At 40.1% G+C, this 16,092-nt stretch overlaps 1 protein-coding gene across 1 annotated transcript in view; it reads right to left on the reverse strand.

The window, feature by feature from the left end:
• Positions 1–15,745, reverse strand: part of cacng8b (calcium channel, voltage-dependent, gamma subunit 8b) — a 41,851-nt gene extending 26,106 nt beyond the window's left edge. Inside the window, exons 1-4 of the mRNA XM_051956461.1 lie at positions 15,493–15,745; positions 13,102–13,326; positions 6,697–6,780; positions 3,591–3,731 (exon numbers count right to left, since the gene is read on the reverse strand). Coding sequence (XP_051812421.1) covers positions 3,591–3,731; positions 6,697–6,780; positions 13,102–13,324 — 448 coding nt within the window. The 5' untranslated portion in view covers positions 13,325–13,326; positions 15,493–15,745. The remainder of the gene's footprint in view (positions 1–3,590; positions 3,732–6,696; positions 6,781–13,101; positions 13,327–15,492) is intronic.
• Positions 15,746–16,092: the final 347 nt, after the last annotated feature.

Below are 16,092 nucleotides of genomic sequence, written 5' to 3' on the forward strand. Positions count from 1 at the left end.
GATTGTGGGTGGAATGAGATTTTGCTAAAAAGACGACTTACAAAACTATGACGTTTTTATCACATTTTGGACGACATACTAAACTATGACGTTTTTGTCACATTTTGGACGACATACGAAACTATGATGTTTTTGTCGACATTTTGGACGACATACTAAACTATGACGCTTTTGTCCACATTTTGGACGACATACTAAACTATGACGTTTTTGTCGACTTTTTGGACGACATACTAAACTATGACGTTTTTGTCCACATTTTGGACGACATACTAAACTACGACGTTTTTGTCACATTTTGGACGACATAGTAAACTATGATGTTTTTGTCCACATTTTGGACGACATACTAACTATGACGTTTTTGTCCACGTTTGGACGACATACTAAACTATGATGTTTTTTTCCATATTTTGGACGACATACTAAACTATGACGTTTTTATCACATTTTGGACGAACATACGAAACTATGACGTTTTTGTCGACATTTTGGACGACATACTAAACTATGACATTTTTGTCGACATTTTGGACGACATACTAAACTATGACGGTTTTGTCACATTTTGGACGACATACTGAACTTTGAAATTTTTATCACATTTGGACGACATACTAAACTATGAGGTTTTGTCGACTTTTTGACGACATACTGAACTTTGAAATTTTCATCACATTTTGGAACGACATACTAAACTATGAGGTTTTTGTCGACTTGATTGGACATTATTAAACTTATGACGTTTTTATCACATTTTGACGACCCATTACGTAAACTTATGACCGTTTTGTCCACATTTTGGACAGCAATACTTAAACTGTGACGTTTTGTCGACATTTGTGATAATGACTAACAACTTGTACGTTTGTCGACATTTGGATGGACATACTAAAACTATGACGTTTTTGTCGACATATTTGGACGACATGTACTAAACTATGACGTTTTGTCGTCGATTTTGGGAAACACACTAACTAAACTGACGTTTCTTTGGTTGACATTTTGGACGACATGACTAAACAATGACGTTATTTGTACCACCATTTGGACGACATCAACTGAAACTATGACGTTTGTTGTCGTCATTCGGACGACCTTACTAAACTATGACGTTTTTGTCGACATTTTGGACGACATACTAAACAATGACGTTTTTGTGTCCACATTTTGGACGACATACTAAACTGTGACGTTTTTGTCGACATTTTGGATGACATACTAAACTATGACGTTTTTGTCGACATTTTGGACGACATACTAAACTATGACGTTTTTGTCGTCATATTTGGACGACATACTAAACTGACGTTTTTGTGGACATTTTGGACGACATACTAAACTATGACGTTTTTGTCGACACAATGACTTTGTCCACATTTTGGACGACATACTAACTATGACGTTTTTGTCGTCATTTCGGACGACATACTAAACTATGACGTTTTTGTCGACATTTTGACGACATACTGAACTTTGAAATTTTTATCACATTTTGGACGACATACTAAACTGACGTTTTTGTCGGACATTTTGGACGACATACTAAACAATGACGTTTTTGTCCACATTTTGACGACATACTAAACTGTGACGTTTTTGTCGACATTTTGGATGACATACTAAACTATGACGTTTTTGTCGACATTTTGGACGAATACTAAACTATGACGTTTTTGTCGTCATTTTGGACGACATACTAAACTGACGTTTTTGTGGGACATTTTGGACGACATACTAAACAATGACGTTTTTGTCCACATTTTGGACGACATACTAAACTATGACGTTTTTGTCGTCATTTTGGACGACATACTAAACTATGACGTTTTTGTCGACATTTTGGACGACATACTGAACTTTGAAATTTTTATCACATTTTGGACGACATATTAAACTGACGTTTTTGTCGACATTTTGGACGACATACTAAACAATGACGTTTTTGTCCACATTTTGGACGACATACTAAACTATGACGTTTTGTCGACTTTTTGGACGACATACTAAACTATGACGTTTTTTGTCACCTTTTGGATGACATCCTAAACTATGACCTGTTTGTCGACTTCTTGGACGACATACTAAACTATGAGGGTTTTTTTTCCATATTTTGGACGACATACTAAAACTATGACGTTTTTATCACATTTTGGACGACATACTAAACTATGACGTTTTTGTCGACTTTTTGGACAACATACTAAACTATGACGTTTTTATCACATTTTGGACGACATACTAAACTATGACGTTTTTGTCCACATTTTGGACGACATACTAAACTGTGACGTTTTTGTCGACATTTTGGATGACATACTAAACTATGACGTTTTTGTCGACATTTTGGACGACATACTAAACTATGACGTTTTTGTCGTCATTTTGGACGACATACTAAACTGACGTTTTTGTCGACATTTTGGACGACATACTAAACAATGACGTTTTTGTCCACATTTTGGACGACATACTAAACTATGACGTTTTTGTCGTCATTTTGGACGACATACTAAACTATGAGGTTTTTGTCGATTTTTTGGACGACATACTAAACTATGACGTTTTTATCACATTTTGGACGACATACTAAACAATGACGTTTTTGTCCACATTTTGGACGACATACTAAACTATGACGTTTTTTGTCGACTTTTTGGATGACATACTAAACTGTGACGTTTTTGTCACCTTTTGGATGACATCCTAAACTATGACCTGTTTGTCGACTTCTTGGACGACATACTAAACTATGATGTTTTTTTCCATATTTTGGACGACATACTAAACTATGACGTTTTTGTCCACATTTTGGACGACATACTAAACTATGACGTTTTTATCACATTTTGGACGACATACTAAACTATGACGTTTTTGTCCACATTTTGGACGACATACTAAACTATGACGTTTTTGTCGTCATTTTGGACGACATACTAAACTGACGTTTTTGTCGACATTTTGGACGACATACTAAACTATGACGTTTTTGTCCACATTTTGGACGACATACTATACTATGACATTTTTGTCGTCATTTTGGACGACATACTAAACTATGACGTTTTTGTCACATTTTGGACGACATACTGAACTTTGAAATTTTTATCACATTTTGGACGACATACTAAACAATGACGTTTTTATCACATTTTGGACGACATACTAAACTATGACGTTTTTGTCCACATTTGGACGACATACTAAACTATGATGTTTTTATCACATTTTGGACGACATACTAAACTATGACGTTTTTGTGATATTTTCAACAACATATACTAAACTATGATGTTTTTACCACACTTTGGATGACACACTAAAGGATGACATTTCTGTCATATTTCGGACAAAATACTAAAGTATGACGATTTTCATGTATATACTATGACGTTTGTCCAAAATGACACTTAAAGATGCAAAAATGCCATTAAATGACCAAATAACCAAAACCAGGATATTTTTCCAACAAAATCCTAACCCACTGAAGTCACATTTCTGTCCCAACATGACTGATAAAGAAGCTTAGTTAAACACAAATTTTTGACTCGCATACATGTCCAGATGTTAGAATATTCCAGAGTTACCTGCAGCCACGAAGAGGATTCCTGCCCCCAGGATGATGTTCCTTTTGCTTTTGTAGAAACGACTAGCAGCGATGCAAATGCCTCCCATCAGCAGCAGGATGGCACTGAGGATTGGGAAGATGTTGGAAGCTCTGACTACCCCTAAACACAGCAGAGGACAAGAACAAAGTGTTAGAGGAAGCATGACCAGAATAACAGCATAATCTGAATCAAAAGTGATGCAAAAGTTTCAGTTACTACGAATATTATTTCTGGTATTGCAATATGTGCAATATTATTTCTTCTTTCATTAGCATCAGTTAACAATAAAAAATTGAAAGAGCAAAATCAACCAATGAAAATGACTCCATTCTTCAACTAGATCTCCTCAGAATCAACTGATAACTTTATTTAATGATCAAAGTTTTACCTTCATATTGTGCGTATGTCAGAGTTCCAGGCAAATATATCACTTTTTAATGGACTTTTTCCATCCTTTCTGAGCCCGAGAACTTCATCAGTCCAGCAGATACACACAATATTTAAGAGGAAAAACACATCTGAGTTCTGATAAAAACATCAACTAAAATAACTAAAAAAGTTGGAAAATTACCACAAAAAGAGACAAAATAACCACAAAATGTACCACAAAAGGCTCCACATTTCAATTGAAAGCTGTAAAATAACCACAAAAAAGTCAAAACTACCACAAAAGACACAAAAACACCACAAAATTAGGTGCATATATCACAGAAAGACACAAAATCTCAATGCAAAGAAGTAAAAGTACCACAAAGAACCATCTTGTTCTTCATTTCCAGTAACTTTATTCATGATCAGAGTTCTACCTTCATACTGGGAATATTTCCAGTTCCAGGTCCTTGAAGTCCAGAGAGGTGGGTCCAGATTTATTGCTTTTTAACTGACTTTTTCCATCCATTCTGAGTTTCAGAACTTTATCAGTCCAGCAGATAGAACCATGACTTTTAGGAGGAGAAACATGTCTGAGTTCGAGTGAAAACTGCAACTAAAATAACTAAAAAAGCTGGAAAATTACCCCAAAAATACACAAAATCATTACAAAAGGATCAAAATTTCCACAAAGAGACACAAAATCACCAGAAAAATACCCAAATTCACCACAAAAAGAGGTAAATATACCACAAAAAGACACAAAATTAGAATAAAAGGTGCAAAATCAGCACAAAGGGTCCAAAATTGCCACTGAAGCAAAATCACCACAAAAGGTCAAAAACTACCACAAAGAGTTGCAAAATCAATACAAAAAGGCTCAAAAATAGATGACTATACCACAAAAAGAAACAAAATCTTCACTGAAAGATGCAAAAAAATGGAGTGGAGTCTTTGTGGTAATCTGGAGCCTCCTCTATGGACTTCAAGGACCTGGAACTCTGGAAATATTCACAGTTTGAAGGTAGAACTCTGGATGGTTTCACTAAAGTATTGTACATTAAAAAAAACTGCTGATTTTGAGGAGATCAGGTGGGAACTATTCTACAGACCTGGTTGACTTTAAAAGGAATGATCCAGGAGGAAAATGTCGCCAATCTGGTGCACAACAAACACACGTTTCTGAACTTACTGCAGGTTTAAAAGATGTAAAAGAAAAGAATAAAGTTGTCACAGACAGAAAAAAAGAACGGTTCCATGAATAAACACCGGATATCAGCTGGGGAAATTAATTACTCAGTTCTGTGCAAACAAACGAATCAAACCTTCCCATGTGGCCTTCACCGCTTTAAGGACGTCTGCCTAACGTGCACACACACGTGCACATGCGCACACACACATTAACACCGGTCCCTCAAGAAAACACAAGACAAGACATAAAACAACAAAAACGAGACACAAAATGACAAAACTAGACACAAAACAAAAGAGACTAGACATAAAATGATCGAAACAAGACACAAAATGACAACAACTGGACATAAAACAAAAAAACAAGAAATAAAACAACAAAAATCCAACATAAAGCGACAAAAACAAGACACAAAATGACAAAAACAAGTCAAAGTGATAAAAAGAAGACACAAAATGACAAAAACGAGACAGAATGACAAAAAAGACAGAAAACACGAAGTGCCAAAAACGAGACACGAAACGACAAAAACAAGACAAAAGACAAAAACTAGACAGAAAACAACAAAAAGGAGAAAATGACAAAAACGAGACACAAAATGACAAAACTAGACACAAAACAAAAGAGACTAGACAAAATGATCGAAACAAGACACAAAATGACAACAACTGGACATAAAACAAAAAACAAGAAATAAAACAACAAAAATCCAACACAAAGCGACAAAAACAAGACACAAAATGACAAAAATGAGACAAAATAAAAACAAGACATAAAACGACAAAAAACAAGTCAAAGTGATAAAAAGAAGACACAAAATGACAAACGAAACAAGACGACAAAGAAGACAAAGTGACTAAAGCAAGACACAAAATGACAAACGAGCCGTAAAATGATAAAAACGAGACACAAAGTGACAAAAAAGACAAAATGATCGAAACAAGACAGTAAGTGACAAAACGAGACAAAACAACAAAGACAAGACAAAGTTACAAAAGCAAGACACAAAACGACACAAAACGACAAAAAACAACACGAAACAACAAAAATGAGGCGCAAAAGGTCGAAAACAAGACAAAACGAAAAAATAAAATGTAAAACGACAAAAACGAGACACATAACAGAAATAACTAGTGGGTAAATTAATTACTCAGTTCTCAGCACACAATCGAATCAAACCTTCCCATGTGGCCTTCAGTGCTTTCAGGATGTCTGCCAAACGTGCACACGCGCACGTGCACGCACACACACATTAATGCTGGTCCCTCATCTAGGACAACGAGGCCATGGGAGAGGAAATGCCACCTAAATGCCAACAAACAGCCTCTGCAGCGTGGTAAACAGAGCCGTTGTTCATGTGTGCACGGACACACATGTAGTATGACGGAGCGCCGCGGGGCACGGACCAACTAGGCCACGACTGCCTGCACGCCGTCACGTGTTTGTTTCCTCATGAGATTATCTTCCGAGGAGCGAGCTCCTTCCATTCCCCCTCCTCGTCCGGCGGTGCAGATGTGGACTTACGTAGGACGTACTCGGCCCCGTCGTGGTCAAAGTCTGCGTCCTCCGGGAAGTGGTTGATCTGAGAACACACTCCTCGCTTCACTCCTGAGAGAGAAGAAGAGAAAGAAAAGGTGAGCGAAGCCAGCAGGAAGATCAGGAGCTCACGTCTGCAGGATAAACAGAAGCTGCTCTCCGGAGGAATGAATCGGATCTGAGCACGAGAGCTGAATGATGAATGAAATGCATTGATATGGAACATTTAAAACAGCAGAAAAACTTTAAAATCAGTCTGGAAAACATACACTCAACAAAAATATAAATGCAACACTTTTGTTTTTGCTCCCATTTTTTATGAGATGAACTCAAAGATCTAAAACTTTTTCCACATACACAATATCACCATTTCTCTCAAATATTGTTCACAAATCTGTCTAAATCTGTGATAGTGAGCACTTCTCCTTTGCTGAGATAATCCATCCCACCTCACAGGTGTTCCATATCAACATGCTGATTAGACACCATGATTAGTGCACAGGTGTGCCTTAGACTGCCCACAATAAAAGGACACTCTGAAAGGTGCAGTTTTATCACACAGCACAATGCCACAGATGTGGCAAGATTTGAGGGAGCGTGCAATGGAATGCTGACAGCAGGAATGTTAACCAGAGCTGTTGCTGGTGTACTGAATGTTCATTTCTCTACCATAAGTCGTCTCCAAAGACGTTTCAGAGAATTTGGCAGTACATCCAACCAGCCTCACAACCACAGACCACGTGTAACCACAGCAGCCCAGGACCTCCACATCCAGCATGTTCACCTCAAAGACGGTCTAAGACCAGCCACTGGGACAGCTGCTGAAACAATCGGTTTGCAGAACCAAAGAATTTCTGCACAAACTGTCAGAAACCGTCTCAGGGAAGCTCATCTGCTGCTCGTCGTCCTCATGGGGTCTCCACCTGACTCCAGTTCATCATTGTAATCGACTTGAGTGGGCAAATGCTCACATTGAATGGTGTCTGGCATGTTGGAGAGCTGTTCTCTTCATGGATGAATCCCGGTTTACACTGTTTAGGGCAGATGGCAGACAGCGTGTGTGACGTCATGTGGGTGAGCGGTTTTCTGATGTCACTGTTGTGGATGGAGTGGTCCATGGTGGTGGTGGGGTTATGGTATGGGCAGGCGTCTGTTATGGACCAAGAACACAGGTGCATTTTATTGATGGCATTTTGAATGCACAGAGATACCGTGACCAGATCCTGAGGCCCGTTGTTGTGCCATACATCCAAGAACATCACCTCATGTTGCAGCAGGATAATGCACGGCCCCATGCTACAAGGATCTGTACACAATTGTTGAAAGCTGAAAACGTCCCAGTTCTTGCATGGCCAGCAGACTCACCGAACATGTCACCCACTGAGCATGTTTGGGATGCTCTGGATCGGCGTATACGGCAGTGTGTACCAGTTCCCGCCAATATCCAGCAACTTTGCACAGCCATTTAAGAAGAGTGGACCCCCCACAATAAAAGAAACTGCACCTTTCAGAGTGTCCTTTTATTGTGGGCAGTCTAAGGCACACCTGTGGGGCGGCATGGCTCAGTGGGTAGAGTGGCCGTCTTGCAACCGGAGGGTTTCTGGTTCGATCCTCGCCCCGTTGTGCTCATGTCAAGGTGTCTCTGAGCAAGACACCGAACCCCTAATTGCTCCTGGTGGGTCGTGGTTAGCACCTTGCATGGCAGCTTCCCCCATCAGTGTGTGAATTGGTGAATGTGACGTATCATGTAAAGTGCTTTGGGTACCTTGCAGGTATAGTAAAGCACTATATAAATACAGACCATTTAATCATGGTGTCTAATCAGCATCTTGATATGGCACACCTGTGAGGTGGGATGGATTATCTCAGCAAAGGAGAAGTGCTCACTATCACACATTTAGACAGATTTGTGATCAATATTTGAGAGAAATGCTGATATTGTGTATGTGGAAAAAGTTTTAGATCTTTGAGTTCATCTCATAAAAAATGGGAGCAAAAACAAAAGTGTTGCGTTTATATTTTTGAGTATAATAAATGTATAATACGGAGATATTCAGATAATTAGGAGAAACCAATGCAAACATGCATTATGAGACACAAAACGACAAAAACAAGACACAAAATGAAAAACTAGACAGAAAATAACATAAAATGTGTCACCCAAAAGCCACAGTAGCAGATTGGTTGATGATGTAAAAGACAAAATGACAAAAACGAGACACTGACAAAAATGAGACAAAAAATGACAAAAACGAGAAACCGACAAAAGCAAGACGCACAACAACAAATGAGACACAAATCGACAAAAACAAGACGTGAAAAAACAAAAACGAGACAAAACGACAAACAGACAAATCAACAAAAACAAGAGAGAAAATGACAAAAACAAGAGACAAAACAACAAAAATGAGATGTTGTTCTGCAGTTAACATCTTCTCTGTAATTTTTACACTTTGAGGGCCAGATTGGACCCTCTGGAGGACCACTTTTGGCCAGCAGGCCACATGTTTAACACCCCTGTACTAGACAGTAGACATCGGTAGCATCCCTCATCCTGCCTGCTTTCAGCTCTGCAGTATTTCCTGACTTGGTCCTTCCTTCTCTTTTTAAATCCTGGTCACATCCTCAGTGATCACTGCAGTGACTCCAGTAAACTCCTGCAGTCATTCAGAGCTGCTGAGATCATCACTGTTCTACAGACACCAGGTCCTGCTGCTCACCTGAACACACCTCCATCACCTGCATCCTTCAGACCTTCACACTTTTCCTACCTCCTTCTGCTCCACCATCAGTCCCAACTTTAACACTCACTTATAAACTGCCAAAATTTCTGACACATTTTCTCATCATTTGAATGAGATCCTGACGAAGAATGATAAAAGTGAGATATAAAATGATAAAAACGAGAAAAAATGATAAAAATGAGACTGAATGATAAAACCATGACAAAATGATAAAAATGAGACATAAAATGATAAAAAAACATGACAGAATGATAAAAATGAGACATAAAATGATAAAAACATGACATAAAATGAGAAAAATGAGACTGAATGATAAAAATGAGACAAAATAATAACGTGTACTATATGTTTCATAAGATAAGTTATGTTAAGTTACATTAAGTTGTGCTACGTGACACGATGTTATACTACATTAAACTACATAAGTTAAGTTAACTTATGTTATGGATTAACATGCGGGTATATTAGTGTGTCGTCAGCATAATGAGACATTATGAAGATGAAACCTGAAGGGGTTAACACACAGAAAATAAACTTGAACACACAGATGATGTTAGTAATACACACAGAGATACATACAGGCGTTCAGACACGCTGGCGGACAGAAAAGTAGCCGCCGGCGTCCTGCAGGAGAACAGACAGATGGATGGACGGACACCACTGTTGCTGACGGATGGATTGTGAGAGAGATGGAGTGATGGGATGAAGAGACAGACGCAGGGACAGACGGACAGATGTGGGGTCACAGCTGGAATATTTCCACTGGATGTTCTGCAAAGAAACAGATGGAGGTACAAAAGGGCGACACGGATCAGCTGCAGAAATCTTAAGAACATAAGATTTTTTTTGCAAGGTTTTAAAATTAAAAATGAGCCACAGTGAGTTAAAACCAGACAGGAGATAAATAAAAGCGCCTCTAGAGCTGCAGTCCAGAGGGTTTAGTGGATCCAGACGAGCACTAAGTGACCTGTTCTCCTGTTCTCTGTGTTTGTGTTCGGGCTCATCGGTTCGTCTGATAAACGAGCAGAGATCCTCCTCGTTGGGCTGCAGTAAACCTGCAGCAGGACAGGAGGTGGGACTCGTCTCCATCCGCCCACCGCCTGCATTAATCTTTCACAGCTCGCATGTCCTGTATCGCCGCTCGGCTGCACTTCGCCGCATCGCTGCATTGCTGCACGACTATTGAGGCTGGAGGAGGCTACATGGAGGTCAGCCGTCCTCCATCTGACCACAGAAAAACAAAAAAATGAGACAGAAAGTAACCACGGACGCAACATAATAAAAAACAAGACATAAAATGGAAATGACGAGACAGAAAATGATAAAAATGACACAAAACAACAAAAACAAGACACAAAATGACAAAAACGAGACACAAAATGACAAAGAGAAGACACAAAACGAGGAAAACGACAGAAAAATTACAAAAACGAGACACAAAACAACAAAAACGACACAAAAGGATAAAAATGAGATGCAAAATGACAAGACACAAAACAACAGAAACGACAGAAAACAACATAAACAAGACATAAAATGACAAAAACATACACAAAACAACAAAACCAGACACAAAAATACAAAAATGTGATACAAATAACAAAAACGAGAAACAAAATGACAAAAACGAGACACAAAACAACATAAACGAGACAAAATGACAAAAACAATAGACACAAAACAACAGAAAATACAGAAAACGACAAAGGAGACACTAAATGACAATAACATACACAAAACAAGAAAAAATAGATGCAAAAAGACAAAAATGTGACACAAATAACAAAAACGAGACACAAAATGACAAAAACGAGATGCAAAACGACATAAACGAGACACAAAATGACAAATGCTGCAGAGGCTCCAGCTTGTCTCTGATTGGCCGCTGCTATCAGGAAGCTGAGAGATGAGGACACATTTGCAGAAAGAGTGAAGCCTGGATGCTGCAGGAGCCTCCAGCTTTTTCCTTCCACCTCCGACTGAATGCGGCTCAGATTGTGACTCTTCTCCGTTAACTCCTCCAGCCTCAGCGCCGTCTAGCACTTCCTGTCTAGTTTTTGTCGTTTTCGTGTCTTGTTTTTGTCGTTTTGAGTCTCATTTTTTTATGTTGTGTTGCGTTTTTGTCAATTTTATGTTTTGTTTTGTCATTTCATGTCTCATTTTTGCCGTTTTCTGTCTAGTTTTTTTTTCGTGTATCGTTTGTCATTTTCATGCCGTTTTCGTCATTTTCTGTCGTTTTTGTCATTTCGTATCTCGTTTTTGTCGTTATCGTGTCTCGTTTTTGTCGTTTTCGTGTCTCGATTTTGTCATGTGTTGTGTTTTTGTCAATTTTATATTTTTTTTGTCATTTCATGTCTCATTTATCATTTTCTGACTCGTTTTTGTTATTTCGTGTATCGTTTTAGTCATTTTCATGTCGTTTTCGCGTCTTGTTTTTATCATTTTCTGTCTTGTTTTGGCATTTTGTGTCACATTTTGTCGTTTTCATGTATTTTTTGTCTCATTTTGTCGTTTTCGTGTCTTTTGTCTTTTTCGTGTCTTGTTTTCGTCTTTTTTTTGTGTCTCGTTTTTTGTTGTTTCCGTGTCGTTTTCTTGTTATTCTCATTTTGTGTCTCGTTTTTGTCATTTTGTGTCGCATTTATGTCATTTCAGTCTTGTTTTTGTCGTTTTCTGTCTCGTTTTTGTCGTTTTCGTGTCTCGTTTTTGTTGTTTTCTGTCTCATTTTCTCATTTTCATTCCACCTCCGACTGAATGCGGCTCAGATTGTGACTCTCACTTTGCCGTTGGCTGCTTCTCCGTTAACTCCTCCAGCCTCGGCGCCGCCTGGCAGCCCGTTGCTGTGATGTATAATGAATTAGCAGCTTGTGTTGCAGTGACAAGCTGAAGATTGAGAGACGCTCGCTGCCAGTTTGTGCATCTCCGGCGGCGGCTGAGCTTTTTGTTTCTGCAGCCCAGATCCAAGACAATGATTAATGGATTATTTTGAGCGAGGGTTACGCTTCACTATCATGTAATTATATTGCAATTATGCAAAACTGTTTTCTTGCCACTACGGCACGGTCTGACAAACACCAGTGAAACGTGTGTGTGTTGATGCTAATAAAGATGACTGGTTGTGCAGCGATATCCTAGGCAAACTTTGAAGTCTCGTGAAGTTGCTACACACTGATGCTGCTGCACAAACAAAATATTACATGCAAAGTTAAATTAACACAGAATGACTGATGGGAAATGTGGTTTTCTGAAAGATGCAGCAACAGCAGCCTGAGTCAGGTGAGCATTAAATAGTCAAATACTCGACAGAAAAACTAAAGTCTGCAGAGTTCTGTGATGAAAAGCTCTCATGGGTCCATCATGAGCCCAGAAAGTGAAGAAAAATGAACCATGGTGTGTAGAAATGAACCAACAATGGGTAAAAATGAACCAGCAGGGGGTAAAAATGAACCAACAGTGGGTAAAAATTAACCAACAGTGGGTAAAAATGAACATTGCAGCAGATGACTGGTTACCGTGGTCACTCTACATCCCATAATAAACAGCTAGTATCTGCTGCTGGGGGTCTGTAGGGTTAGAACCTAAACATCTGAAGGCGGCTGCAGAGGTTTCGTCCTACATCTGCCTCCAGAACCCAAAATATCCTCTGGCTCACCTTCCAGGCAGCAGATCCTCCACAGCCCTGAGTGGGTGAGGGCCCCGGGGTCCTTCTTGTCCTTGTTGTGGGGGTCGTCCTGGGTGACGTTGGCCGTGCTGTTGCAGATGAGGGCGCGGGAGTACAGCCAGTAGTCCGTCCCTATGGCCACCGTCATCAGGCCGAAGGCGGCAAACGCCCCCACGGTGGTGAGGAGGATCTGGATCCCCTTCTCACACACCATGCCTGCAGGAAACAGGAAGGACAGTCTTTTATTTTGGAGAGACCTGACAACTGAGCACACATATTTTATAATGTTTACACAGATTTCATTTTTTTAAGACGGATTTTATTGCGTTAATACTGTCTTAGGATATATTTTGTAGTATTAAATGTATTTTATAGCTTTAATTTTATAATATTAAGACGTACTTTATAATATTAGGACATATTTTCTACAGAATATGGTGAGGACAATCTGGATCCCCTTCTCACACACCATGCCTGCAGCAGACAGGAAGGACGGGCTTTTATTTTGGAGAAAATAAAAGCATGGATTGAACATGGAGGAGGATGGGGAGGATGGAAGATGGGGGAGGATGGGAGATGGAGGAAGATGATGGAGGACGGGGGAGGAAGGTCTGTTGTGTCCTTGAGGAGACTCTGCTGACTCGACTTAATGAGAATCGATGCAGCAGATCTGTGCTCCATATTCATGAACCTGATCAGGAAGAAACCTGATTTATTCTGGAGACACCTTTAACTCCTGCATCCATCTGACATCCAACAGCATCCAACAGCATTCATCCATCCAACATCCAACAGCATCCATCCATCATTCAACATCATCCAACAGCATTCATCCATCATCCAACGCCATCCATCGAACATCCATCCATCTACCATCCAACAGCATCCATCTAACTTCCAACAGCATCTTCCAACAGCATCTATCCAACATGCAACAGCATCCATCCAGCAGCTTCCATCTAACATCCAACATCATCCATCCAATATCCAACAGCAACCATCATCCAACAGCATCATCTAACATCCGACAGCATCCATCCAACATCCAACAGCATCCATCTGCCACCAAACAGCATCCATCCAACAGCAGCAGTGATTATTACTTCATCCAAAGTCGTTTAAATGAATCCACCGGACTTTAAAGCTGCTGTCCGGAGTTTCCGTTTGTTTTCAATCTATGTATCATTTTTTAACAAAGCTTAAATGTGTTAGTCTAGTTCGATACTATAATATAAAGTTAGAATAACGCAATATGAAAATTTATTCCTGAGCTCCGCCTTCCTCTCATAGACCCCCATGTTATTCCAAAAAGCGCCGTTTGCTGCCGACCAATCAAGTTCGAGCTTCAGCTTTGTCATGCTGTCAATCAACGGTTACGCGCACAGCAAGCAAGCCCATGCAGAGGTGGGCGAGCTACGCACTACGCAACCGCGCGCACATTTGTTTTGCTTGTGGAGGAGAGAGCATCAGGGATCAGCAACTTCCAGAAAAGTTACCAATCCCACGGCTTGTCAGGCCAAGAGACTGCAGGACGTTTTTGGCTCGGGGTGCTCGCGTCGCTCCCCGACCACGGCCTCCATAGCCCGCCTGACGGCTTCGTTTAGATGCCCGACCTCTGGAGGAAGATGTTGGGGCGTCTGGGACATACTCTTCGTCAGAGGAGTCATGCAATTCTGAACTCTAGATAGAAATAAACAATGTAACACATATACATGCGTAAATGCACTAAGTTTGATAAACAACATCATCCAGAGGGATACACGAGTGTAATCACATATTGAAACTTTACTCGTTCGTCCTAGCAGATTCATGTTATTTTGGTATTAGGACAAGTTAGACTCAATACAGCATTCTAACGTAATTCCTTTATTATTTACTAAATGTACTAAATGTAGAAGAGTGGAAAACAGCAAAACAGGCGAGATGCTGCAGCACTCCGGGCACTTCTCTCATGTACTGCACACGTGCACAAATAAAGGGGCGAAATCAGAGGGAGGGACCAACAGTGTTCTGGGAGACGCTGCGATTCAAACTCCGGACACGAGCTTTAAGAAAGTTCCTTGAAGACGTTTCACCTCTTATCCAAGAGGCTTCTTCAGTTCTGGTGGTGGTTGGTGTTGCCTCAGCTTTTAACCTCTGTGAGGTGTAGTAAGTGCTAGTCATATTCCAACGACCATTGCCAAGACCCGTCTGGCTCCTCAACGATGGTCGTTGGGTGTATCGATGGGGGTCGTTGAAATGCGAATTTCACATATGTCACTAAGCCCTCGTTTTATTTCTTGGATTTCAGTACAGCTCAGAATGAACTCAGATGTTTTCTCTTCCATCTAAAGTTTCTCTTTAGAACTGCAGAAGGTCAGAGTGTGTCAGACTGAGACTCACCTGACGGCGAGTTTCTGTCCTTCGACTCAATTTTGAAATCTTTCTTTTCCTCGTCAGTGAAGAACTTGCTGCCCCCTCGATCCGGACAGCATCCATCGACTGAGTTCACCCGCCGCCTCCGTCTGCTCACTGCTTCCTCTCTGCTGGTTCTGGTTCTGGGTCTCTGCAGGTCCGGTTCTGGTTGAGGAAGGTGGATTCTGGTCCTGCTTATCCGTCCGCCGTTAGCAGGAAACTTGCAGCAGGAAACCCATCGTCACTGCTCTGCTGCTGCACAAACAAGGAGAAAGATGGCATTTGACTGGGAGTGTTGCAGCAGCACCACATGCATGTTCTGTGCTTTTATTCTGAAGGGCTCAAATAAAGCAGGTTAATCAAGAATGAAAATAATCATTAGTTGCAGCTCTAATGTTGAGTGGACTAAAACATGTGACGTAAGTTTGAGAAATTTGGGTTTTGTCTGAGGTAAAAGTTCAAATTGAAGCAGCCTGTGTTTAAAAAAAAAGCAAATTATAAAGATCATAGATAAACAAATACTCAGTGAATACAGATTTTCACAGACCTGTGAATTATTCGGTCATATTTTTTCCATCATGCACTCTT

This window comes from Acanthochromis polyacanthus, chromosome 12, assembly GCF_021347895.1.
Source record: "Acanthochromis polyacanthus isolate Apoly-LR-REF ecotype Palm Island chromosome 12, KAUST_Apoly_ChrSc, whole genome shotgun sequence".
NCBI lineage: Eukaryota > Metazoa > Chordata > Actinopteri > Pomacentridae > Acanthochromis > Acanthochromis polyacanthus.